The sequence below is a fragment of the Hylobates moloch genome, unplaced genomic scaffold (genome assembly GCF_009828535.3).
Source record: "Hylobates moloch isolate HMO894 unplaced genomic scaffold, HMol_V3 SCAFFOLD_16, whole genome shotgun sequence".
Classification (NCBI taxonomy): Eukaryota; Metazoa; Chordata; class Mammalia; order Primates; family Hylobatidae; genus Hylobates; species Hylobates moloch.
In genome coordinates, this window is record NW_026652291.1 from 15,078,829 (window position 1) to 15,102,648 (window position 23,820).

At 43.9% G+C, this 23,820-nt stretch overlaps 1 protein-coding gene across 4 annotated transcripts; it reads right to left on the reverse strand.

Annotated features, from left to right (window-relative positions):
- Positions 1-4,225: 4,225 nt before the first annotated feature.
- On the reverse strand, positions 4,226-23,157 carry CALM1 (calmodulin 1). 4 transcript variants are annotated; one of them, XM_058429457.1, is made up of 7 exons: positions 15,583-15,793; positions 13,699-13,795; positions 12,685-12,715; positions 11,065-11,208; positions 8,504-8,610; positions 7,960-8,095; positions 4,226-7,789 (listed from the first exon to the last, which is right to left on the reverse strand). In XM_058429457.1, the coding sequence occupies exons 2-7, from the start codon at positions 13,702-13,704 to the stop codon at positions 7,761-7,763; spliced, it is 453 nt and encodes a 150-aa protein (XP_058285440.1). In that variant the 5' UTR covers positions 13,705-13,795; positions 15,583-15,793; the 3' UTR covers positions 4,226-7,760. The 4 variants fall into 4 exon arrangements, with proteins under 4 accessions (XP_058285440.1, XP_058285439.1, XP_058285441.1 ...); XM_058429456.1 differs by lacking the exons at positions 13,699-13,795; positions 15,583-15,793 and adding an exon at positions 23,095-23,157; XM_058429458.1 differs by lacking the exons at positions 13,699-13,795; positions 15,583-15,793 and adding an exon at positions 16,160-16,317.
- Positions 23,158-23,820: the final 663 nt, after the last annotated feature.

Genomic DNA, 23,820 nt, shown 5'->3' on the forward strand with positions numbered 1-23,820 from the left:
ACTGCACTCCAACTTGGGCGACACAGTGAGACTCTGTCTCAAATAAATAAATTAATTAATAAAATAAAATAAAATAAAAAATAAGAAGGAGCAAAATGTTAAGCCTGACAAAGAAGTCGGGAGGGGTCCATGACAGTGAGGAAGACCAAGGTCTGCCTTGTGGAAACAGGATTAGATGTCCAGAGCTAGCTCCACCAAGCTGCAATAGCACCAGTGGGTGGGGTTAAAAGGAAGCAGATTCCAGCCTAGTAAGAATGTGCTCACAGTTAAAGTGGCTTAAATTTGAATGTTTCTTGGAGAAATAAGAAAAGAAAAATGGGAATGTGCCAAATGGCCTTTATTAGGGTATTGGTTAGCTAAACGATGCTGTATTAATACAGCCAGATCATAAAAATTATATTCAAGAATGTAAAGCGATGGAGAAATGTTCAGTAGAAAAAGTAAAAAAGAGGCTGGGTGCAGTGGCTCACGCCTGTAATCCCCGAACTTTGGGGGCCCAAGACAGGTGGATTACCTGAGGTAAGAGTTCAAGACCAGCCTGGCTAACATGGCAAAACCCCATCTCTACTAAAAATACAAAAATTAGCCAGGCGTGGTGGTGTGCACCTGTAATCCCAGCTACTTGGGAGGCTGAGGCAGGAGAATCGCTTGAACCGGGGAGGGGGAGGTTGCAGTGAGCCAAGATTGGGCTACTGCACTCTAGCCTGGGTAACAGAGAGACTCCGTCTCAGAGAAAAAAAAAAAAAGTGAAGAGGATTTTAAAAGTATGAATATATGATTTCACTTATATATGTCTAGAATAGGCACATCCATGGAGACAGAAAATATAGTAGTTTCCGGGGATTAGGAGATGGGGGGAAGGAGGCAGAAAGGAAGATGGGAATCACTGCCAGTGGGTACAGAGTTTTTCAGGGTGATGAAAATGTTCTAAAATTATATAGTGGTGATGGTTGTACAACCCTGTGAATATACTAAAAACCACCAAATTGTGTATTTTTAAAAGGTGAATTTTATGGTACATAAATTATATCGTGAGGAGAAAAAGGTATGAGTAAGAAGATTATAAAATATTTGTATATATACAACATGTAATTGTACATACTAAAGAATATTATGCTTATTAAAAAAAAAAAACTTACACATACAGTGGGACACCATGTTGTAAACCCTATCTCTGCATCCATATGGTGAGAAAAAATTCCAAAAGGAAATACAGAGTCTCAACTATAGTTTATAGGATATGGGTCATTTGACATCACAAATTTTAAATAATCAACAGCATTTCTATTAAATTCAGAAAAATGCTTTTGTAAAAATGGGAATGGGTTGGCCGGGCGCAGTGGCTCACACCTGTAATCTCAGCACTTTGGGAGGCCGAGGCAGGCAGATCACGAGGTCAGGAGATTGAGACCATCCTGGCTAACACGGTGAAACCTCGTCTCTACTAAAAATACAAAAAATTAGCAGGGCTTGGTGGTGGGCGTCTGTAGTCCCAGCTACTCGGGAGGCTGAGGCAGGAGAATGGTGTGAACCTGGGAGGCGGAGCTTGCAGTGAGTGGAGATCGTGCTACTGCACTCCAGCCTGGGTGACAGAGCAAGACTCCATTTAAAAAAAAAAAAAAAAAGGGAATGGGCTATTAATTAACTTCTTGTCATTGAAGGGGAGAAAGCCCAAGTTCTGCCTTGTGGAAACAGGATTAGATGTCCAGTGTTAGAAGTATTCCAAGTTTGAGAATCACCAGATATGGATACCTGCACTCAGAGGAAGTTTTACCTATAATATATGACCTGTTCCTTTTAACTAAGATATGATTTTATAATTACTTTTTTACTTATTTTCCATTTTTAAAACAATCTATCTCAAATCTTGATTCTGATATGTTTATGTGGGAAAAAATCTATCTTTTGCTAAAAAATGCAGTAACTTAAAAAAAATCACAACTTGAAGGGTATACAAAGACTCAAAATGAAAAATTAGTTTAAAAGCAAACATGCTTACATACAGCCAGGATCGAAAGATCACATTGTAACAAAATGTTCAAATAATCATGTTGCTGGAGGAAACTCTGGATTTTCCTTTTAGCCTTTGTAAAAGTGAAAATAAAACTTTAAGATATGACATTGAAAAGACTATCTGGGGCTGGGCACAGTGACTCATCCCTATAATCCCAGCACTTTGGGAGGCCAAGGCAGGCAGATGACCTGAGGTCAGAGTTCAAAACCAGCCTGGCCAACATAGTGAAACTCCGTCTCTACTAAAAATACAAAAATTAGCCAGACGTGGTGGTGTGCACCTGTAGTCCCAGCTACTCGGGAGGCTGAGGCAGGAGAATTGCTTGAACCCAGGAGGCAAAGGTTGCAGTGAGCCAAGATCACACCACTGCACTCCAGCCTGGGTGACAGAGCAAGACTCTGTCTCAAAAAATAAAAAAAATAAAAAAGATTATCTGAGCCAAGGCACAGTGGCTCACACTTGTAATCCCAACACTTTGGGAGGCCAAGGTGGGAGGATTTGTTGAGCCCAGGAGTTTGAGATGAGCCTAAGCAACATGTGAGACCGCGTCTGCATAAAAAAGTTTAAAAGTTAGCTGAGCACAGCAGCACATCCCTGTAGTCCCAGCTACTGGGGAGGCTGAGATGGGAGGATCATTTGAACCTGGGAGGTTGAGGCTGCAGTGAGCTGTGATTGTGCACTGCACTCCAGCCTGAGTGAGAATGAGACCCCACCTCAAAAGAGAAAAAAAAACCCCACAATCTGAATGTGTCAATTCACACTCATTCCTAAGGTTGCTGACACAAAGAACATAATTCTCATGAGGAAAACTGCCACTTGATTTAATCGGAGTTCAGGGGCTTTAATGGGAGTTCTGGTCCATGAGCTAACTCCTCCCACTCCTTGGCAGAGAGTTGAGGGCAGTGGGAGAGAAGCACCAAGCTATAAAAAGCTTTATGTTTTATTTCCTTCTAAGGCATCCTGAGTCATTGGGTGCTCCAGCCCCCCAATGCCCGGGAAAGTTCAGCTTGAATCGGAAATGTGTGTTTTTCTAAACCGGAGCTGCTGAAAACCAGATGACGTCACTTGGACTGAATCCTTCACAGGCCCAGTGGTAGCCTCCTATTTCCGTCCTGGAAGAATGGAAGTCACTTAACGATCAGTTTCTCTGACCCAGGTTCCAATATTACATCACGTCTTAATAGCAAGCTTAACCTCCACTCCACTCCCAACATGAAGCTGCTGAGAATTTTTAAATCCCATTTGTCATCTCAAAGGACACAGCACTCCTACACAATTTTGCCTCCCATCCTTTAGGCTGCAATTTCATCTATCTAAACACAAAGTGATGCCAAACCAGGTCGGTCATAATCCTAGAAAGCCACAGGCAGAAGGTACCAAGTCCAATATGATCTTACCAAGGGGGATACCGAGGCCTGGGAAAGGTGAAGAACCTGCCTAAGGCTGGAGGGACAGAACCAAATCCAGAAGCCGGGTCTACAGCCTCAGAGCAGAGGGCGGTCTCCATGGTGATGTCCACGTCCTTGTAGTCCCAGCTCCTGTGTGCAGGAGGGGCTGTTTAAATGCTTCCTGGAGATGTGTCTCAAGCCTTCTGTTGAAAGCAGGGCCTTACCCCGCCCCCCTTTTCAGCCCTCTCACTCCTTCTGGGCAGAGTGGGAAACACACGAGGCAGCCTGGAAAAGGCCTTTCTGGAAGCAAAGGGGGCAGAAGCAGGTGGCCTCTCCTGCTACATCTAAGAACCAGGGTCTGGGCCAGTTGACTAAGGGGAAGGCTTCAATGCCAAGGTCCTAAATTGGAGTTGCATCCCACCCCGCTTTCCTCAGCTGTCTCGCTCTTGACATGAACCAAGGTATGTGCTTGTCATCTAAAATTCCCATCTTATTGAAAAAAAAATGTATTTCTTTATACAAGTCCTAAAGAGGCTTGGATTGGGGTTAAAAGGAAACTAATCTTTATGATGTAAATTTTCCGAATAAAAAGCAAGCATGGACAAATTAATAGGCTAAGAGAATAGGTTAAAATGTCAGCTATTAACACTCAAACTACTTAAAACTAGGGTAAGGCTGTTGTGGGATGTGTCTATGGTTATTTCTGGCCCCTCACTCTCACAGTACTAGAGACCCAAGGAAATTAAATCAGAGGGCAGGTCTATCTTGTTCAGAGGAAAAGGGATTGAAAGCTATGCAAGCTAGAAACCTACACAGTTCGCAGTTAGAGATGAAAGGCTGCAGAAATGTTTATTGAATACAGTGCCAGGTTTATAAATAAAACTTATTTACAATTTCCATAGAGTTGGTCCCCCATCAGAGGTGGTTAAATCTCCAAACAGTTTATCTCAAGATTTACAGAAACGTCCAAGTACATCTCCTTTTCAAAGAGCCATGGTGAAGGGCAACTTCAGTAACAAAAGAACTACCACCATCTTTGCTACAGAAGTGTTTAATAAACATCATAATAGATTTGGAGAAAGAACACACACTCCACCCATGCCACTACCTTCTTACTCCAAGGGATACAGACAGCAAAGAATTTCTGTCTCCTACAGGACAACTTCAAGGGATTAAAAAAACAGTAACTGCCAGCTGGAGGGGTAGATTAAGACACATTAGTGGAAATCTAGTCACTGCCAAAGGAGAAATATATTTAGGATATACAATAAATAATTCAAATGCTTAAAATAATTGAATGAACGGAAGAGTAGACTTGACCAAATTTACAATCTTTGTTCAGGAAGAGGTTCCCAGTATGCTGAGGGGTTCGTGGTAAGCTATTCCTCTGAAAAGACACAGCAGCGCTGGGCCTACTGCACAGCCGTTCATTACAATATTGTTACAAGTACAATCAGACATGCATTTATAAAGAGAATATAAAAATATGTACAATAGCTCATTTTCAATGTGTGTAAGTTGCCGAAAGACACCAATGAAAGTGTGCAAAAATTCATTTGTCAAAAAATCAGAAAAAGCCTTCCTTGGCAACAGTGCATCAAAAGCCCATCTGAAATATCGAGATCCATTTGCCTCGCTCAACACCTACCCCAAACAGATGGAGAACAAAACTATGAAAGGGTTTGCCAAGTACTCAGCAGTTTCTTATGGCAAGTCTCAGGCTAAAGCAGGATGCCAGTTCAACTAATCACTTTATATATAAATATATGTATATATTTATAGAGTAGTTAGAAGTAGGGGCAAGAGTTTACAGGAAGGTCCTAACCAACTTCAGGGGCACTGCCACGACACCCAGCTATTTCCTCTCACAAACTCATGCAGACTAACACCCAACGCCTGGGTCGGTTATCACCCCAAATGCCGGGGGGAGGGCTACAGTGGATTCCGCCTCACCTCTGCTCAAAACTGGAACTCAGCATTCCCTTGGAGGGGGAGGGTATAGGGTTTCTGGTTCCCAGACAGGATCCTGGCCATACAAGAATCCTGTTTCAAAGGTAGTCTTTTAGGATAGGCTGCAGGATCACTAATAGTCCACCCAGCTTCTAAAAAGACTTAAGGGGTTAGAAGGCTACATTTCAAAAAAACAAGTCAAATCACCCCCTCCTGCCCCCTTTGAAACTACTGAGGTCATGGAGCACAGGCCTGAGACTGGGTCAGCCAATCAGGCTCTTTGACCACCCCCTGCCACAAAAATATCCAGGACATTAACTTACCCAAACCAGGAACCCTATCTCACCAGAAGAGAAACCCCAAGGTATCCTTAGGCATTCCTTTCAGATTCAGGGAATTACAAAAGCTCATAGTGTCAACCTCTCCTCTACCAAGCCCCCAGCCCAAGGACCAGTAGCAGCAGCACATGGGCGATGTCTCCTCTCCACTGCTCCGACCCACCCCTCTGGCAGAAAATCTAGCCAGCTACAAAATGCCAGAAAGACAGGGAGTAGGAGAAGGAGAAGCCAAGGGTCTCTATAAATCAGCCCTGAATGCACCTATTTGGCTGCCAAGAGCTTCTCACTGCCTTGCTAGCAGCCTGCCACTGTTCCCTGGCAAATTGAAACCACCCACGCAAACACTCAAAACCCCAATCTCCTTGCTAATAAGATACAACCAGTTAACACCGTGAAAAATGCACATCTCCAGCCTTCATTTCAAAAAAGAGCTCTGTACTAAATGCAATATGCTTTTACGGGGGGTTTTACAGGGACCAATCTCAATGCAAAGACCAGTACCAGATGTCTGAGTTTTGGTTACAGGTTTATAATTAGACACAAAATTCACTCCACACTGGAGTTTTTCTTTGAAGCTGGAAGCTAGCATTAGTTCTACTTGGGGGGGGGAAAAAGCAAAGTCAAGTCAACTTGGGAAAAAAAAAAAAGTAAAAGGAGGCTAAGTATAATCATAAATTAAAAGTCGCGAATCAAAGGTGACTGGTAGTGTCTTTTAGGCATGAAGAGACTGGCTTACAAGTGACTACTGCTTCTATCACACACAGCGAAGATTGAATTACAGACACACTAAATCATGTCTCTTGCAGATGGTCTCAAGTAGTTACATAAGACAGGTAATCAGCAGCACAATTGAGAATGACCCCTAAATACATGCTTGAGAGAAAGTGGGTTTTTTTTTCCTTAAGAGCTCTACTGCCTGAATAGATCATTAAAAGTTACCATAATTCACCTTCCCCCCTCCCTCCAGTGAAAATGCAACTAGACCTACATGTCCATAAATAGGATGAAGCAATCGGTATCTGCTTGTTTTCAGGCAAGGTCTTGGGATCAGAGGTTGGTGCTGGGGCCTTGGGAGGGAAACCCAATGCTGAGCTGTGGCTATTTAAATGTACACTGGCCTCCCCTCCACCTGCCTTGTCCCCATTTAGATCTCAGCTTTACAAAGCATTTAACACCACTTTAAGTTAATGGTCTTTTTATTGGAAAAAAAAAAAAAAGACTAGCATTTACAACTTGGAATGGACGTAAATTGTAATTTCTTTGAACAGCAATGTTGATGGTTGTGCTGAAGTCCACAGCCACAGCCTACTCTGCCGGCTCCAAGTCATGGTTCAGAAGGTTTTAAAAAGAGAGAGTCCAAAGATGCTCCCTTGGTAAAGGTTTCTTATTAAAAATTTGTGTGAACAGTGACAGCCTGACACCTGTTTCACTCTAGAACAATGCAGACAATGCTAAGCCAACATACATGGGCATGCCACCAGGGTGTGTCATCGTCACCATGGGTGGGAGCACACGAAGTACAAGAGGACCATCCTACCAGTGGGGCCACGTCTCAACGGTTTATCCTTCACCCATTTTTCTGCACGTCATCCTGGGGTAAACCAATTTTAAATGTGTTTGTTTTCAGTAAACCAGCTATGACAATTTATACTAAACAAATTGAACTAGAACCCATTTGAATAGGTTTTGAATTTGTTTTTTCATTTTTCATTTTTAATACAAAGGCCTGACTGTGCTCAATCGTCAAGCTGCATGCATGAAAAACTGGCCAGCCCAAACAGTGTATTAATCATTAGCAAATGGAACTTTAAGGAGTCCTTATCATTAAGGTAGTACAAGTATTTATATTGTAAAACTGATGTGTAGCTTGATCTTTAGGGGACAGGACCACCAACCAATACATGCAGATTTTGTGTGTGTGGACAGAAGGTACTTTTGACATTCAGTTTTGCTATATAGAAACAGAATGAATAAATGAACTTTTTTCTTTTTTCTTTTTTTTGCAAGAGGTAAGTAAAAGATTCAATTTGATTCTTCTAGAGGGGGGAAAAAGGAGTTGAAAGTAGGTCTTCATTTTGCAGTCATCATCTGTACGAATTCTGAAAAGACAAATATAATTGTAACTTTTGGTTATCTTTGAAAGCAGCTTTAATGAACACATCTTTACTGTACATAAAATAAAGTTAAAGGGCTGTCAAGTGAAGCAGTTGGCTTGCTACAGATCCTAAAGGTAAGACTGAAACACTGAGCTCAAAGAATTTAGTTTTACCTTCATAGTTGACTTGTCCGTCTCCATCAATATCTGCTTCTCTGATCATTTCATCTACTTCTTCATCTGTTAGTTTTTCTCCTAAGTTTGTCATGACGTGACGTAGTTCTGCTGCACTGATATAACCATTGCCATCCTGTGAACATTCAGCAATTGTTATTGCTAATGATGTGGTGTGGGGAAGTAGGTCTTTGACTTAGCTATGCCCTCTCAAGTTACTGCTAACTCTGCTCCCATCAGCAATTCTCTGATCTCTAGCTCCCACCTCTAATCTACTAAATACATGCAAACAGCTAATGCAGAAAACAGGATTTGCAAAAGCTCACAACAACTCAAAGTAACAGTCAAGAAACGTGGTCCAAAATTCCTATTTATTATGCCTACCCTCCCCTGATACGGTTACTGTAAAGAGGATTTTTGAAAGTGAGATCAGAGGCTCAGGCAGTTAGATTTAAGTCTTCTGCCTATAACATTATTATAGCTTTCAGAAGACAGCAGAAGAAGCCATACTTAAGTATCATCTGCTATGTAGATGCTGGATTACCTTGTCAAAGACTCGGAATGCCTCACGGATTTCTTCTTCACTATCTGTGTCTTTCATTTTTCTAGCCATCATAGTCAAAAATTCAGGGAAGTCAATGGTGCCATTACCTCGAATTAAAAAACAAAAAGCTCATGTAAAGTAAGCACTCCATTAATGCTGCTCTGCAGTGATCATTTCAGAACCACTGTACAGAATGGTAAACACGTACTAGGACAAAGGGGCAAACTATCTTACTAGGTTCAATCATCTGCAGGTCTAAAACGTTCAAACACTTCAGAGGGCAATTTCACATAATTTCAAACTCATCATCAGTGCCCAGGATAGTATTTAATTATACAAAGGAAACTGCATATCTGGATTCAAGCCCATGGAAAGGTCGTGAAGGGCTGTACAGTTCAAGAGAAAAACAGCACACACCAACTCTGCAGGCTGAATCTTTCCACTCCGAGGGAAGAAAGCGCCCCCGACTGCCATCCCTGAGTTAGGGAAATCACTCAGGTCTCACTCTGCCTTGGCTAGTGACGGTAGTGACGCAAAAAAGGCCTAGAATTGAGCTGCAGGTTAAGAGTATAAAGTGTTTCAGAGGAGAAAAGATTATGAGGGAGGAACATTGATTCTGTTATGCCATGCATGGGCCATAAAGTCTTACCAAGTCTTCTCCAGGATCACTTCTTGGCCACGCTATGATGGTTAGCCACCTGTTTTCTTCCAACTCAGTATCTTTATTTCCCATTAAGGGAAAAGCTCAGAAGCATTCTCACAGCTCAGACCAGTAACACTTAGGGAACTGTCAGAAGAATCTGTTCTACAGCCAGTACTCCAAACAACTCCTCTTTAGAACTAAGAGATGAATACCCCCAAAGACAAGCACTCCAGACTAAGTGTAATTGAACTAAATGGAAATAAAATTAGAAAGAAAAACCCTAGATTAAGTTACTCATTTTCACCAGTACCTTTAAAAGAAAATACCTCAGGGATCCCTTCAAGACTTTTTTAGCCTCAAAAATTTTAAGATATTGTCCATATTCAGCAAAGACAAAAGAAATTATTTTAAGCTATCTCACAGCCACGCAGAGAAGGTCAGGTACCATCCTGTTTTCTCAGTGCAAACACAGGATTCTGTAGCCTGGCACAACTTCTCCTTCTTCCATACAATCCAAGAGCCTAACAGACTTCTCCCCTCCCCAGGCACAGATTCCCAGGGCTCCCACAAACAAAAGGAAGTTACTCCATGTTCCCGAATAGCTGATCATCTTAGCAAACTAGAGAGAACTATGGACAACCTTTTCTTTCCAAAACACTATTAGTGAAAACCACTCTAATGTGCTGAAAACTTTGTCAAAGAACCTAATCAAAAGCTCTGCTTCCAAATGTTTGTGACCAGACAAGCGATTTTACTACACCACCTTCGAGTCAATCATCTAGAAAGTAAATCTAGATCCGAATTGTTTATTCTTAACACTTCTTTTATTTTTTTTTTACCCTTTTCTCCTCCCATCTTTTAAAAATCATGTTCTATACTGTTATATAGTACATTAGAATATATATAGGATTTACCAAAATACGTGGGTTTTTTTTAGGGGTGGGGAAATGTGCTTCAAAGCCTGCTTACTGATGGAAATCAGCAATCAAAGGTCTGTTGTCCACTGCTCTAGAGTCGGGAGGAACAGATGACAAACCTTTATCAGGGTTACTGCTGATTCCCTCTGGCCCTGCACCTTACAGCTTCCCTTTCTGTTAGGTTCTGCAAATCTATCCCCTAGAGTCACCACACACCCGCCTCCAAACCTCACATGCTCCTCTGCAGCAAACACATCTACAGCTCACACTGTACTCACTTTTATGGTAACTTCTGAGAGTGCTTGTCACCCACTTCACCTGGGGGTTCCTCCTCCTCTTTAAACACAGTAAGTTTGTTAAAAAGCACTTTCTATGGCTATTTAATTTCACCTCCCCCTCAAGACTCAGTGCAGACTCATGGGCCAGGTGATAAAAGCTTTGAGCTCGGCTAGGAGCAGTGGCTCACGCCTGTAATCCCAGCACTTTGGGAGGCCGGGGAGGGCAGATCACGAGGTCAGGAGTTTGAGACCAGCCTGGCCAACATGGTGAAACCCCATCTCTACTAAAGATACAAAACACTAACTGGGCGTGGTGACACACGCCTATAATTCCAGCTACTCAGAAGGCTGAGGCAGGAGAATCGCTGGAACCCGGGAGGCAGAGGTTGCAGTGAGCCGAGATCGCGCCAGTGCCACTCCAGCCTGGGCGACAGGGCGAGACTCTGTCTCCAAAAAAAGAAAAAAAAAAAAAAGATTTGAGCTCTAGGTCACACCAAGCAGGAAAAAAACAATAGTGATCCCATGCAGAAAACGTTCTAGACACTAAGCAGGATGGACGCAAGGCCCATCATCTTCTATTTTAATTGTCAATGGCCCTAAGGCAACCACAGAAAGGATCTTTGCACATCTGCTTTGCTCTGGGGACCTGAAAGACAATCCTGTAACATGTCTGAACTTGAATTAAACAACAATGGCCCTCATTCATGGTTTTAAAGCTCTTACCATCAGCATCCACTTCGTTGATCATATCCTGCAATTCAGCTTCTGTTGGGTTCTGACCCAGTGACCTCATGACAGTTCCAAGTTCCTTTGTTGTGATGGTGCCATCGCCATCTTTATCAAATAGGGAGAAAGCTTCCTTGAATTCTGAAAACAAAAGTTGACCCGTTAGAATGAATGTCTTTATCCAACCCAGTCACAATACACACTTGCCAGGGGCTTGCCAAAGCAAGCCATTCAAGTTGTGCAAGGTATCAGAAGTCTGGTCTTTATCTACTGAAATAAAGACCACAATAGTCCTGTTGGACTGGCCTTCATACAGCAGCCCATAAAGCAAACACTGCTCCCCAATAAACGGTGCCACACACCACAATATTCCCACAGGTTTCAAGGCGGCTAAGCTGGAACATGCTTAAATTAGTCCTAAATCCAATCTTTTTTTTTTTTTTTTTTTTTTTTAAACAATGGAGTCTCGCTCTGTCACCCAGGCTGGAGTGCAGTGGTGCAAGCTCAGCTCACTACAACCCCTGCCTCCCAGGTTCAAGGGACTAAATCCAATCTGACAAGATTGGTCCATGTGCCCCCTTCAAGTCCCTTCCTGTTACATTTCTAAAGCCGTAAGAATCCCTCGTTTCATAACAAATAAAATGGTTACTAGAAATCTACATTCCCGGCCGGGCGCGGTGGCTCACGCTTGTAATCCCAGCACTTTGGGAGGCCGAGGCGGGTGGATCACGAGGTCAGGAGATCGAGACCACGGTGAAACCCCGTCTCTACTAAAAATATAAAAAATTAGCCGGGCGTGGTGGCGGGTGCCTGTAGTCCCAACTACTCGGAGAGGCTGAGGCAGGAGAATGGCGTGAACCCGGAAGGCGGAGCTTGCAGTGAGCCGAGATCGCGCCACTGCACTCCAGCCTGGGCCACAGAGCGAGACTCCGTCTCAAAAAAAAAAAAAAAAAGAAATCTACATTCCCAGGTAAACTCTCTCCACATGACTTTTAGGGTATTTCAGAAGCATTCCTGGTTTCCTAAAGAGAAACAGTCTCAAAACAAGTCCTCCAGGAATATTAAAAAGCTAAAATCTGCCAGGCATGGTGGCACATGCCTGTAGTCCCAGCTACTCGGGAGGCTGAGGCAGGAGGATTGCTTGAGCCCAGGAGTTAGAGTCCAGCCTGGGCAACAGAGTTTAACTAATATAACTTTCTTCCCAATTACTACAGTGGTCCTAACACTCATTTTCACCCATTTCCATTTATTTTAGGATAGCAAGCACAAGCTTTCGTGGCAGATTACTGAAAGACCCATGGCACAAGAATTGTAAACTAAATTGTTGAGTAGAAGGCTCAGTACAATTTAATCATAGACAAACTTTGCACGTTGTGAAACATGGTCAAATTCTCCAGAGTTTAACAAGTGGGCATCCTTAGTTTTACTTCCTTTCACCTCATCTATAAAGTACTGGCAAGAATAATATCTGACCTAAACGTTTCTGCTTACAGTTCTTATTTAAATAAATTCTTAGAAAACTGCCCAGACTGTAGCAGGGAGGAACAGAGGAGTCACCAAAACTGAGTCAGTGCCTAGTTCTGGCCTTCTGGGGACTCCTTGGAGTTGTCAACTTACCAGCAATCTGTTCTTCGGTCAGCTGATCAGCCTATATGAAGAAAGAAAAGGTTATCATTCAGTCCACGACATGTTTGGTTGATTTCAACATAGGTTTTCCAATTATACTTTTAATACTGTGATCTTTCAAAAATCAATCTTAAAAAAATCCTTTGAAACCTGTAGTACGGTCATTTAATGGAAGTAAATAGAATGAAGAAAACTCCTTATGCTATTTTAACAAAGGATTACAAGGAAGTGACAACATCTGCTCACTTCAAGTTTTCTTTTCTGGGCCCATGGCTTACAGCTTGCTCTGCAATCTAACTAGGCTAAGTTCATCATGTGAAAAATGGCACCTCTAGTGGCAGAAGGCCCCATGGCACCAGCCGCAGTGGCAGCAGGCTCTGAGACAGAAGAGCGCCACCTACTGCACCATGGACACCGCAGTCCCCCTTTCCACTCAACAAGGGACCCAACCCACTGCCACTGCCACCACAGCCAGGATCAGGATCTCATCCAGGGGCAGGCTTTCAGCGCACCTTGCGCACTGCTCCAGGCCCTCGAAATCTCCAAACTGGCGTTACATAATGGCATTGGGTTGGATTAACAGGCTTTTATATCCATTTTATGAGAAATAATTAAGTAGAAAAAATAAAGATACAGCAACTGGGTACGCCACCAACTTCATTTCCATGTAACAAATGCTTTCCAATCCTTTAAATTAGGCAGTTGTTTGTTAAAAGCCTACCATTTACAATGGCTAATGCCCTGGGTCAAATTATCCTATGATTCGGAAGCCAGGAAAAAATGGTACCATCTTATAAATGAAGTGTTAGAAAACTGCAAAAATTAAGTACACAGAAAACTACACAATAATTATCAGACTATATATACTCCTCTCTTTTCTGGCAAAGAGGATCTACTAAATTTGCTGGGGAGTATTAACCCTACCTACCTTAAAAATGACATAAGAACTGTTCTTAATAAACACACTTCATTCGAGGCAGTAATGGCCATGAAGGTAATTCTCACTTGCATTATTTGGTCTCCACTGAGCCTGTGCCTCCAGCCGAGGGAACTCGAGACCTCAAGGAGAGTTAATGTGTATTTCTCTTTTAAAGAAGGATACCTAAGAAGCCAATTACAAAATAAGTCCTAATAGAAAGCTGATGAAGTTTATTCTCTTAAGTGAAAACTTTAACAGTAGGAATGGTGTTCCAATATATTGATTTCGGGTGAAAACTTGTATTTACAAATTATAAACGGATTTTTCTTTCTACCTCAATCACTAAAAATTGGCTTTCTTTAAGCGAGAGACACGATTTATGTAACGCCAAGGCAACATCTGTCTTGTACAACAGGAAGCGCTGCCACACCTCGCAAGAGAAACTGTCACCTTATGAGGAGAAGAGTCCCACCTCGCTACAAAACTCTCTTGTTAGAGGGGTTACCAGGGGCATCCAACTTTCTCGACAACGAAATCCTCCTACCCCAAATGGCGCTAGCCTTGGGGGCAAAGGTGTACCAGAACCCTGCGGGGAACCATCTCCCCACCCACCAAACCAGAAACGCAGTCGGTGATGTCAGCCCTGCCCGCCGAGGAGGAAGGGGCTGTGGAAAACACACCCAGCGAGGTGCACAGTCCCATCTGGCAATCTAGAGGCTGCAGAGAAAGCAGAAAGGTGGAGGACATCTCTCTGAAGACTGGAAGGGGCGCGGGGCGAGGGGCCGGGCAGGGCGCGTGCCCGGGGGCAGGCGGGGGACAAGGCGGCCTCTGAGCGGGCGTCGGGACGCCGTCCCTCCTCGGCCACGAGGATCACCACCCCCAGCCCCCGCGCTCCAGGGCCGCGGCCAAGGCCACTCGAACCTCCCACCCGCTTCTGCTCCCCTAGGCGACGAGCCCGCCGCGCTGCCGCCTCCTCCCGGAGCAGAAACTTTGCGTCTCTAATGGAAACCAAGCCGCGCGCCAGCTCCCTCCTCCCCCTGCGTCTCTAATGGAAACCAAGCCGCGCGCCAGCTCCCTCCTCCCCCGCCCCCCCCCCCCGCCCCAATTAGCGCGAGCCGAGCGCCTCCCGCGGGAAGGGCCTCCTGGTGCACCGAGGCTCACGCCCGCCCGCACTGCTGCACTGGGTGGGGGTCGCAGGGTGCGAAAGCGGCAGGAACAAGCCACGGCCACACCGCAGGACCCCGCCCGGGCGTAGGGCGGCCCGGCCGCCGCTTCCGCCCTCTCCGCCCCCAACCCCTCGCCTTCCTGCCCCCAACCCCACCCTTCCCCGGCTCCTTCCTTCCCAGCCCACGCCCGCGTCGCGCCCCCCGGGAAGGAGGGGAGAGCGACCGAGGGAGGGCGCCCAGCAGAGCCGGCCAAGGTGGGGAGGTGGCGGGCGCTGACTGCGCCCCTCAACACCCGGCCGGAACAATGTGCGCCACCGGCCAGCTCCAGCCCATTCATTCTCCACTGCCCGCCCGACCTGCCACCTTCGCGCCGGCGGAGAAGCGGGGTGGGGAGGGGCGGGCGAGGGGGGGGGGGTCTAGTGCCCGGCCCCGCCCGGCTCCCAGGCCGAAACGCTGCGCTGCAGGCAGCCCGGGTGCGGCGCTAGTGGATGCAGTGGGTGCGGGGCTGGGCGGGGGACGGGGGGGTTGGATGCAGAAAGCCCCGCTGCAGTTGCGGCCGGAGCCCCTGTCCGTGGACGGCCTACGGCCAAGTCCAGCTCCAAGGGGAACCAATACATGAAGCTCCCTGGCAGAGGTCGCCGAGATGCAAATCCAAAATGCATCCTCCTTTAAGCGCAGCTGCTGCGTAACACTCAGAAAAGAAAAACCTCCACGAACCAAAAACAAACAAGAAACAAAACAACTAGAAATCTGGGAAGAAATCTCGGGCAGCTGCTACGCCGGCATTTGCCACTCCCGACCTACCATGGTGCGAGCGAAGGGAGGAAGAGCAGAGGGAGCGAGGGTGGCTGCACCACCGCGGGGGCTGTGACGGCGGGGGTACCTCCGATGCTGATGCTGCTGCTGCTGCTGCTAAGGCGCGCTGTGCGCTGTGCCGCCGCCGCCTGCGCCGCCGCCTGACTACGAGTAACGGCACGGCGTCCACGAGACTCCCAGCACCACTGCCGGAGCGCGGGTCTGCGCCTCGCGATATATATATGGCGCGCCGTATCCCTCCGCCGCGGCGGAGCCGCTTCGCGCAGAGTGGATCTGCGGCAGCCGGGCCTTGCCCGCCTGGTCCCGCCCCTCGGTTCGCCGGGCCTCCCGCCGCCCCCTGCGCGCCAGTCGCGGCGGCAGTACGCTGGGTCGGTGACTGGAAGCGTTCTAGGCTGGGCGCGCGGTCTCCGGTCAGGTGTGGCGGGGAGTCCTCAGGAGACGCCCATCCTGGGCGAGGGCGAAGACAGAGCGTCTGCTTAGTCCAACCTGGGGGCGGCCCAGAGCCTCGGAAGCCGTTCGCCCCGCTACCCACCCCAGCCTCACCCCACCTGGGTGACCCTCCCACCTCAACATCTTCAACCGCTCCACTGGGACTGCCGGCTCCCGCGTGCTCCTCGTCCTTGGGTCTGCAGCGGCCACTTCCAGTTTGGGGTGCTGCGGGAGGTCCTGAGAGTAGGGGGTCCGCGGGGAGGTGGTGGCAGATTGGCCACACTCCTTCAGCTGCCGAGGAGAGGGGTCGGCAGAGGACGAGGTAGTTGTCCTCCTGGAAGAAATTGGTCCTCTTCGGATTTTGGAGCAATATCCGAGCCAAATTATATATGCTCAGTTGCTAAATCTGTGTCATGCTGCGATGTTTAATCAGTCTTTAATGTTTTTACGTTTCCACTGAATATTTTTTAGGATACCTGAATATTTCTCCCCTACTATTTTGTTCTCTTTTTCCTGTGGAGAATACGATTCATCCTGGCGCCCGTCTTACTAAAATTAATGTACCTGTGCAGCTTCTACAGACCTTAAACCCAGGCTTTAAATTTTTCGTAATTTTCCTGATCCTGAGAAGGGTCAGAGTCTTTATTCATAAATCCATAGAAACAAAGAAGGGAAAAAATAGATGCTTCAAATCCCCTGCATTACAGGTGGAACACAGAGCCAATTGCCTCTCTTATGGAGCCAGATTGTATTTTAAACTACAGTTTTGATTATATTCCTTTTAAAAGACTATTTAAATCTTTAAATATACTAGTGTTTTCCATTTTTTATTATATTCCTTTTAAAAGAATATTTAAATCTTTAAGTTTACTAGTGTTTTCCATTTTTCTGTAAAGCAGAAAAAGAATAATTTCAGCCAGTAATGTGAAGCCAGGACTTGTAAAAATCTTGACAAAATGCTGCAGTTTCTTTTCTTGCCAAGGCAGAACACAGAATTTGATCTTCTGTTTACAGGTCCCGGGCAACAGTTAGAGGTTATCATTTGCTTACTGTTTCACAGAATATGGCAAAGTGTGTGATTAACATGCTGTGCTAGAAAGGGCTTTGCTTGATTATGTTTGTTTCTGGTTTCAACAAAGTCTGCAGAAGATGTGTTTTTTAAAAAGGGAAAATGTACAGGCACATTGCAAATGCCACAGGACTTCTTGGGATAACCTTAGACAAGACGTCAGCATCTGTGGAGCTGTTCCTACTGATGTTCCTTCTGGAATGCCGCAGAAAGAGTGAACCTGCTGTTTAATTTAAAGAGAGGCTGCAGCAGCAAGCCAGGGGATGGTGCTGCCTTCCCTCTGCAGATTAGAAAGACACTATTCACTTCACAAACCTAATCCTAATCCCTGCAAAAAAAATAATAATGATACTCCTGGGCTCATAGGGGAAAACCTGAGTAGGCATAAAGCGTGCATACTAATGGGAGAGTTGGAAATAAGGAAATAGAAGAAAAGGGACTAATACAAATTAATTTTAAAGAATATTCAATAATCCAGTCAGTTACAAGCCTAAATGGCCAAACCCCTTATTAAAACTGCATCTTGGCCGGGCGCGGTGGCTCACACCTGTAATCCCAGCACTTGGGGAGGCCGAAGCAGGCGGATCACAAGGTCAGGAGATTGAGACCATCCTGGCCAACATAGTGAAACCCTGTCTCTACTAAAAATACAAAAATTAGCTGGGCGTGGTGGCACATGCCTGTAATCTCAGCTACTTTCAGTAGGCTGAGGCAGGAGAATCCCTTGAACCAGGGCGTCGGAGATTGCAGTGAGCCAAGATAGCGCCATTGCACTCCAGCCTGGTGACAGAGCGAGACTCCATCCAATAATAATAATAATAATAATAATAATAATAAAACTGCCTCTTTCCTAAGGGTATTGGTATTCTTTCTCTGGGGCTTTTCATATAGTAGTTAGTGAAACATATTTTTCTTTTTTTTTTTGAGACAGAGCCTCACTTTGTTTCCCAGGCTGGAGTGCGGTGGTGCAATCTCGGCTCACTGCAACCTTCGCCTTGCGGGTTCAAGCTATTCTTCTGCCTCAGCCTCCTGAGTGGCTGGGATTACAGGTACAGGCGCCTGCCACCAAGCCTGGCTAATTTTTGTATTTTTAGTAGAGACGGGGCTTCACCATGTTGGCCAGGCTGGTCTCAAACTCCTGACTTCAAGTGATCCATCTGCCTCGGCCTTCCAAAGTGCTGGGATTACAGGTGTGAGCCACCACTCCTGGCCAGTGAAATACATTTTAAAACATGGTATGCATTGTATAAGTAGGGGGAAATAATGGCCTAGAAATGTGTTTAATTATTAAGGATCTACTCGTTTCTGATAGTCTTCCATTCCTTGTAATTATTTTAGTTAAGTTGCTACAATCTATGGTTTCGAAAGCCAAGCACTCTCTAAAATAATATTTTTCCTCTGTCATTAACCTTATTTCACCCAAATACAACATTTTAAAACTTTTTATGACTTTACTTGCTAAAAACTGTACATTTCAGAATCCTTTTACTTACTATAGTAAAATTTATTTTCCTGATTCTTCGTATTTTACAAACTAGAGTTCTATTTTGGTAATTCTTTAATGTATCAAAGCACATCTTTGTTTTCAAGTTCATCGGGTTTATAATGAGGTCATGCTTGCACAGTTTTATGGACATGCTTTTCACAGTTTGACACTCTGAAATATAAGAAAGTCAAGTGACTTGCCCAAGATCTGCTGTGAGTCAGGGATGGGGCATAAAATAGAGCTTGAGTCCTTGCTCAGGGGCTCTAATATTAGATAATATATTCGTGGTCTTGATATCTGAACATTTTAAAGGCCCAATGTTAGGGGTTTGTCTGTTTCATAAAGCAGATTCTTCTGAATGCCTATTTAGAAATCACTGGGTTTTCATTATCAAATAGACTGCTTTAAGTGAATACACGTCCTAATTTATGAAGAGATCAGCAATCAGGAAAATAAACCACATTATTGTAATATCATAATTTACTGAGAACCAAAAACCTATGGAACATTTCATAGTTAAAGGAAATTGTTCTATAGGAAGTTATTTAAATAAGATAAAAGTAAATGGAAGAAAAGTAAAAACGATGCAGCCTCAAGCCAGGAATCTCATGTTTAAGTAAGATTTCCGTCACTAACCAAATCACTCTATCCCTCTGAATCTGACAGAAAGGACACAGATGTAACAAGTGTTTTGTGCTTGATGTAGAAATTCCTTCTAGCTGTGAAACCCTGTGTCTGAGGTTATATGATTATAACATATACATTTATAACCTCTGTCATATATATGTGTACACACATATACATATATTGAAGATGGAGAAATGGAGAACGCAAATGGAGAAATGGAAATAGTTTAAAAATAACAATTACTTGCCCAGCACGGTGGCTCACACCTGTAATCCCAGCACCTTGGGAGGCTGAGGCATGTGGATCATGAGGTCAGGAGTTCAAGACCAGCCTGGCCAACATAGTGAAACCCTGTCTTACTAAAAATACAAAACATAAGCTGGGCGTGGTGGCAGGCACCTGTAATCCCAGCTACTCAGGAGACTAAGGCAGGAGAATCACTTGAACCTGGGAGGCAGAGGTTGCAGTCAGCAGAGATCGCACCACTGCACTCCAGCCTGGGCAACAGTACAAGACTCTGTCTCAAAAAATAAAAATAAAAAATAACAATTACTCAGCATTAACTATGACCAGGCTCTGTGCTAAATGCATTATTTCAGCCTCCTACCCATCCTGTGAAACAGGTATCATTATTCTTACAAAGGAACTGAGGCACTGAACAAGTCTGTGACTTGCCTAACTTAAGTGGAACCCAAAAATCTAGCTGAGAGCCCGAGCACTTAAGCATTACACTATAACTATCTCCTGCAATTTAATAGAATTTATTTTTATTTTAATTTGGGGTAGGAGGCAGAAGAGACAAAGATTAAGATGAAAATTTGGTTTCTAAAGAGATACTTCTTACCCAATAATTTAAAATAAGATCATAGGAATGTAGTAATGGCTCTATTTCCTACATAAGGAATATGGAGTGTTTGGGGAAGAAAACCTAAAGCAAAACGTTTAATTTGTGATGCTTTCTAGCTGGAGGACATTTCTCATTTTGCCTCTGAGGTCTAGAGAGGTCAGAAGCCTTGCTCACTGTCAGACATCCAATTGTGTGTGTGAGAGAGAGGTAGAGACAGATATGGTTGGTTGGTTGGTTGGCTGGTTTGATAGTCAATAATACCTCTTTACCATCCTCAGCTCCCTCCTTCTCCACCCCATGGTCCAAAAGTACTTAGATGAATATCCACCATTCAGGATTCTCCACTTCACTAATCATCTCCAATTGCCAGAACAGATTCTTGCCATTTGTGTTTGGATTTACATTTCATTAAATTCTATTCAGGATTATTATAAAAACTTTTATTATCTCTATCAATAAATAAAATACTCCATTATTTTTCCATTTAAAATTTTATGATTATCTTTTTTGTTGTTATAATGTTTATGAATGACTCATATAGGTAATGAGCAGAGGGAACATTCTTACATTACATTTAAATTTGAAAATATGTTACCATCAGAACATAATAAGCAAGTGTTAGGCCATGACAACTTACCTTCAGAAAAATATTATCCATTTTAGCATATAGGGCGTCTGTTTAGTGTCCCATGATTTTAAATGACTCATAGCCAGACTAACTGTCCTGTTGTATGTTCCAGCTTGTGATGGTCACCAGTATACTCAGTGGTCTGAAGTGCAGTATTTCCAAACAGCACCATTCACTAGCTTTGAGTGCCTCATTCTTGTTTTTTTTTTTTTTAAACACTTTGCTTTGTATAGGAGAAAATATATCTTATCCTCCATTCACAGGGTTTGTGCTTGTTTTGCTAGTAGCTGTGGTGATGGATTTGCCTTCCTCTATTCCCTCTCTGGTCAAGCCACCATCGTGACCACCGTCATAAATATGCAACACAAAAAGCGGGGTCAGGGATATAGAATGAGAACAGAGCAAAATAACTGGCCATTAATGAGATTGGACCCATCACTTGAGCCTCAGCTTTGGGCTTTAACCAACTGAGCCCTTAAGTCAAAGGCAGCCAATGGTTACACAGACTTAGGGACCAAGTACTGTGTGTGAATTCAGATAGTAAAATGCCCAGTGGGATAAGATCATAGTTTTGTGCTTTAGTTGTTTACATTAACTTCAAGCTGGGTTTTTTCTTTCTTTTTTTGTTTCCTGAGACAGGGTCTCACTCTGTCCCCCAGGCTGGAGTACAATGGCATGATCATAGCTGACTGTAATCTCAAACTCCTGGGCTCAAATGATCCTCTTGCCTTGGACTCCCAAAGTGCTGGGATTACAGTAGTGAGCCACCATGCCTGGCCTGGAGGTTCTTTTTTTTTAAATTTAATTAATTAATTAATTAATTATTATTATTACTATTTTTAGAGATGGGGTCTCACTATGTCGTCCAGGCTGGTCTCTAACTCCTGGGCTCAAGCAATCCACCCGCCTCGGCCTCCCAAATTGCTGGGATTACAGGCATGAGACACTGTGTCCGGACAGGCCTGGAAATTCTTAAACTACCATTGTCCTCATTAATCCGAAAGCAAGGGCAATAGTAACTTCAATTAGCATCCAAACGATAACCAGCAACTTCATATTTCAACATATGTGCTAGAATGCAGGCCAAACCATAGAACAGGTCTAAGGCTTATCCACGCAACAATAGACATTTAGCAGCTTACAAAAGATTTAACAGCTATTCAGTTGAGGGATATGTGGCCACAGCGATAAGCTGAAATGGCAGGTTTTGGGGTGACTCAGTTTGCCTGTAGAGCAGAGCCAGTGATTGGCACAAATGGGTACTTTCACTGAGGTCTTGACACACGGAAAACCAGACCATAATGATAAATCAGGTAAATTGATGCTGATTGTGGGCTATATTAAAGAATTGGCCCCACCAATTCCAACAGACTTAAGATCTAATTTGGCAACTGTGTGGTTTGGTTTTCAATCAATAAATAGCCTCTGTCTTGCCTTCTAGAGCTGTGCTGCCCACTCCAGTAGTCACTAATCACATGTGGCTATTTAAATCAAACTTAATTAAAATTTAAAATTGAGTTCCTCAGTCTTTATAGACATATTTCAAGTGTTCAATAGGCCCATATGGCTAGTGGTTACCATATTGGGCAGCATGGAACATTTCCATCATTGCAATAAGTTACATCAGATAGCTCCATTCTAGAAATTTTAAAAAAGGAAATATCTGTGTTTGCCTGGATCAGGAATGTTGAGGATCCCAAAAGTTCTAATAGCACATCCATGATCTTTGTTTATCCCAATGAGCTTGTCCCCTTCTGATCCATCCAATGCACAGCTGCCAGCAGTTTCATCACGTCACTCCCATGCTCAAAAACCCTCAATGGCTCCCAATGCCTTTCAACAGTTTGCCAATCTACTTTTTCAGCATTACCATCCTTTGTTATTCTACACATTCTTTGCTTCAGACAGATCAGTATAGTCTCTGTCCTCTGAATATACATTGTCCCCTCTCAACTTATTGCCTTTTCCATGCCATTCCTAGTGTCCAAATGCTTGTCCGTATCCTCACCACCTATCTAAATCCTACGGGTCCTTCATGCCCAGTTTAAATGCAACATGTTTCAAACTTTCCTGATTATCACAACTCCAAATGAACTTCCTCTCCACTGAATTCCTACCCCTCTTGTCCTTTTCTACCTGATATTATTGTTTCATATATCTAACATCAACCAGATAGTAGTAGAAGCCAAGATATACTTTTTGAACTCAGCATAGCATTTGACTCGTTAAACACCAGTCGACTATTTAATTGATTAGTGTTGAGCTCGATTCACTCTCAGGACTGAAGAGGATATTAAAAGTGAGTTTCTCAAAATACAAAAGGAAAAGAAAGTCCTTTGCTTTAATTCTGAAAGCAAGGTGGGAGGCCACACCTCCTCAGGAACATCCTGAACTATCCCTGCTTTGATCCCAACCTGTATCCTTCTACAGTCACGAGCAAGTGTATACTCTAGCTGACTCATCCCTTGGCAATTTTCTTCAGACTTTCACACAACTGGATCCATTCTCTGCTTCCTATAATGGAGAAAATATGGTCAAAGGGAAGTTGTCTTTGAACAGAAAAACCACCTCCATCTAAATCTAGTGAAGATGCTTATTGAGTTTTATTCATTCTAAGTCAAGGCTCTGAGTCATTGGCTAATAAACCAACTCCAGGCGTCAAAACGGGATGATTGAATCATTTGGCCACTGAAAAGATGTACCTTCAGGAGTGTTTTCAAGTTGTACAACTGAATATCAGTGTGTCACCTTCCTTCTCATTCTCATTCTCATAAACCAAAAGCATAGACAGAAAATTTGTCTTATTTCAATGAAGGGTTACTCAAGGCTTTGTTATTTTCATTGTTTTGACAAAGCAAATAGCTTTTTCCCAAGAAGAGGACCATATTGCTGCATCTCATTTGCTAGGCTAAATGGCTGCTTCGTTGGCCGCTTAGCCAGGCAGACTCAGCTACCTCATCTGTAACATTAGTGTAATAAACAAACCTTAGGGAAATATACGATGTGGTTGCTTATAATACTTAAAATATCATTGTGCTAAATGGCAATGGGTAGGTTAGAAATCCATTCAGAACCTAGGTCAGAGGGTCTGACTTAGTCTGTGGAAGGGCTCAGCAGTGGGAAGATCCAACTCCGTCTCC

What these genes read in the sequence shown, in the direction of transcription:
- CALM1 (XM_058429456.1), bottom strand. Translation starts at nt 23,142, where the DNA reads ATGAGTCAGCTAGAGTATACACTTGCTCGTGACTGTAGAAGGATACAG. An exon ending in CATTCCGAGTCTTTGACAAG is followed by an intron (nt 8,096 to 8,503) that starts GTAATCCAGCAT and finishes GAATGTTCACAG; the next exon opens with GATGGCAATGGTTATATCAG. An exon ending in CGGACAAGTCAACTATGAAG is followed by an intron (nt 7,790 to 7,959) that starts GTAAAACTAAAT and finishes TTGTCTTTTCAG; the next exon opens with AATTCGTACAGATGATGACT.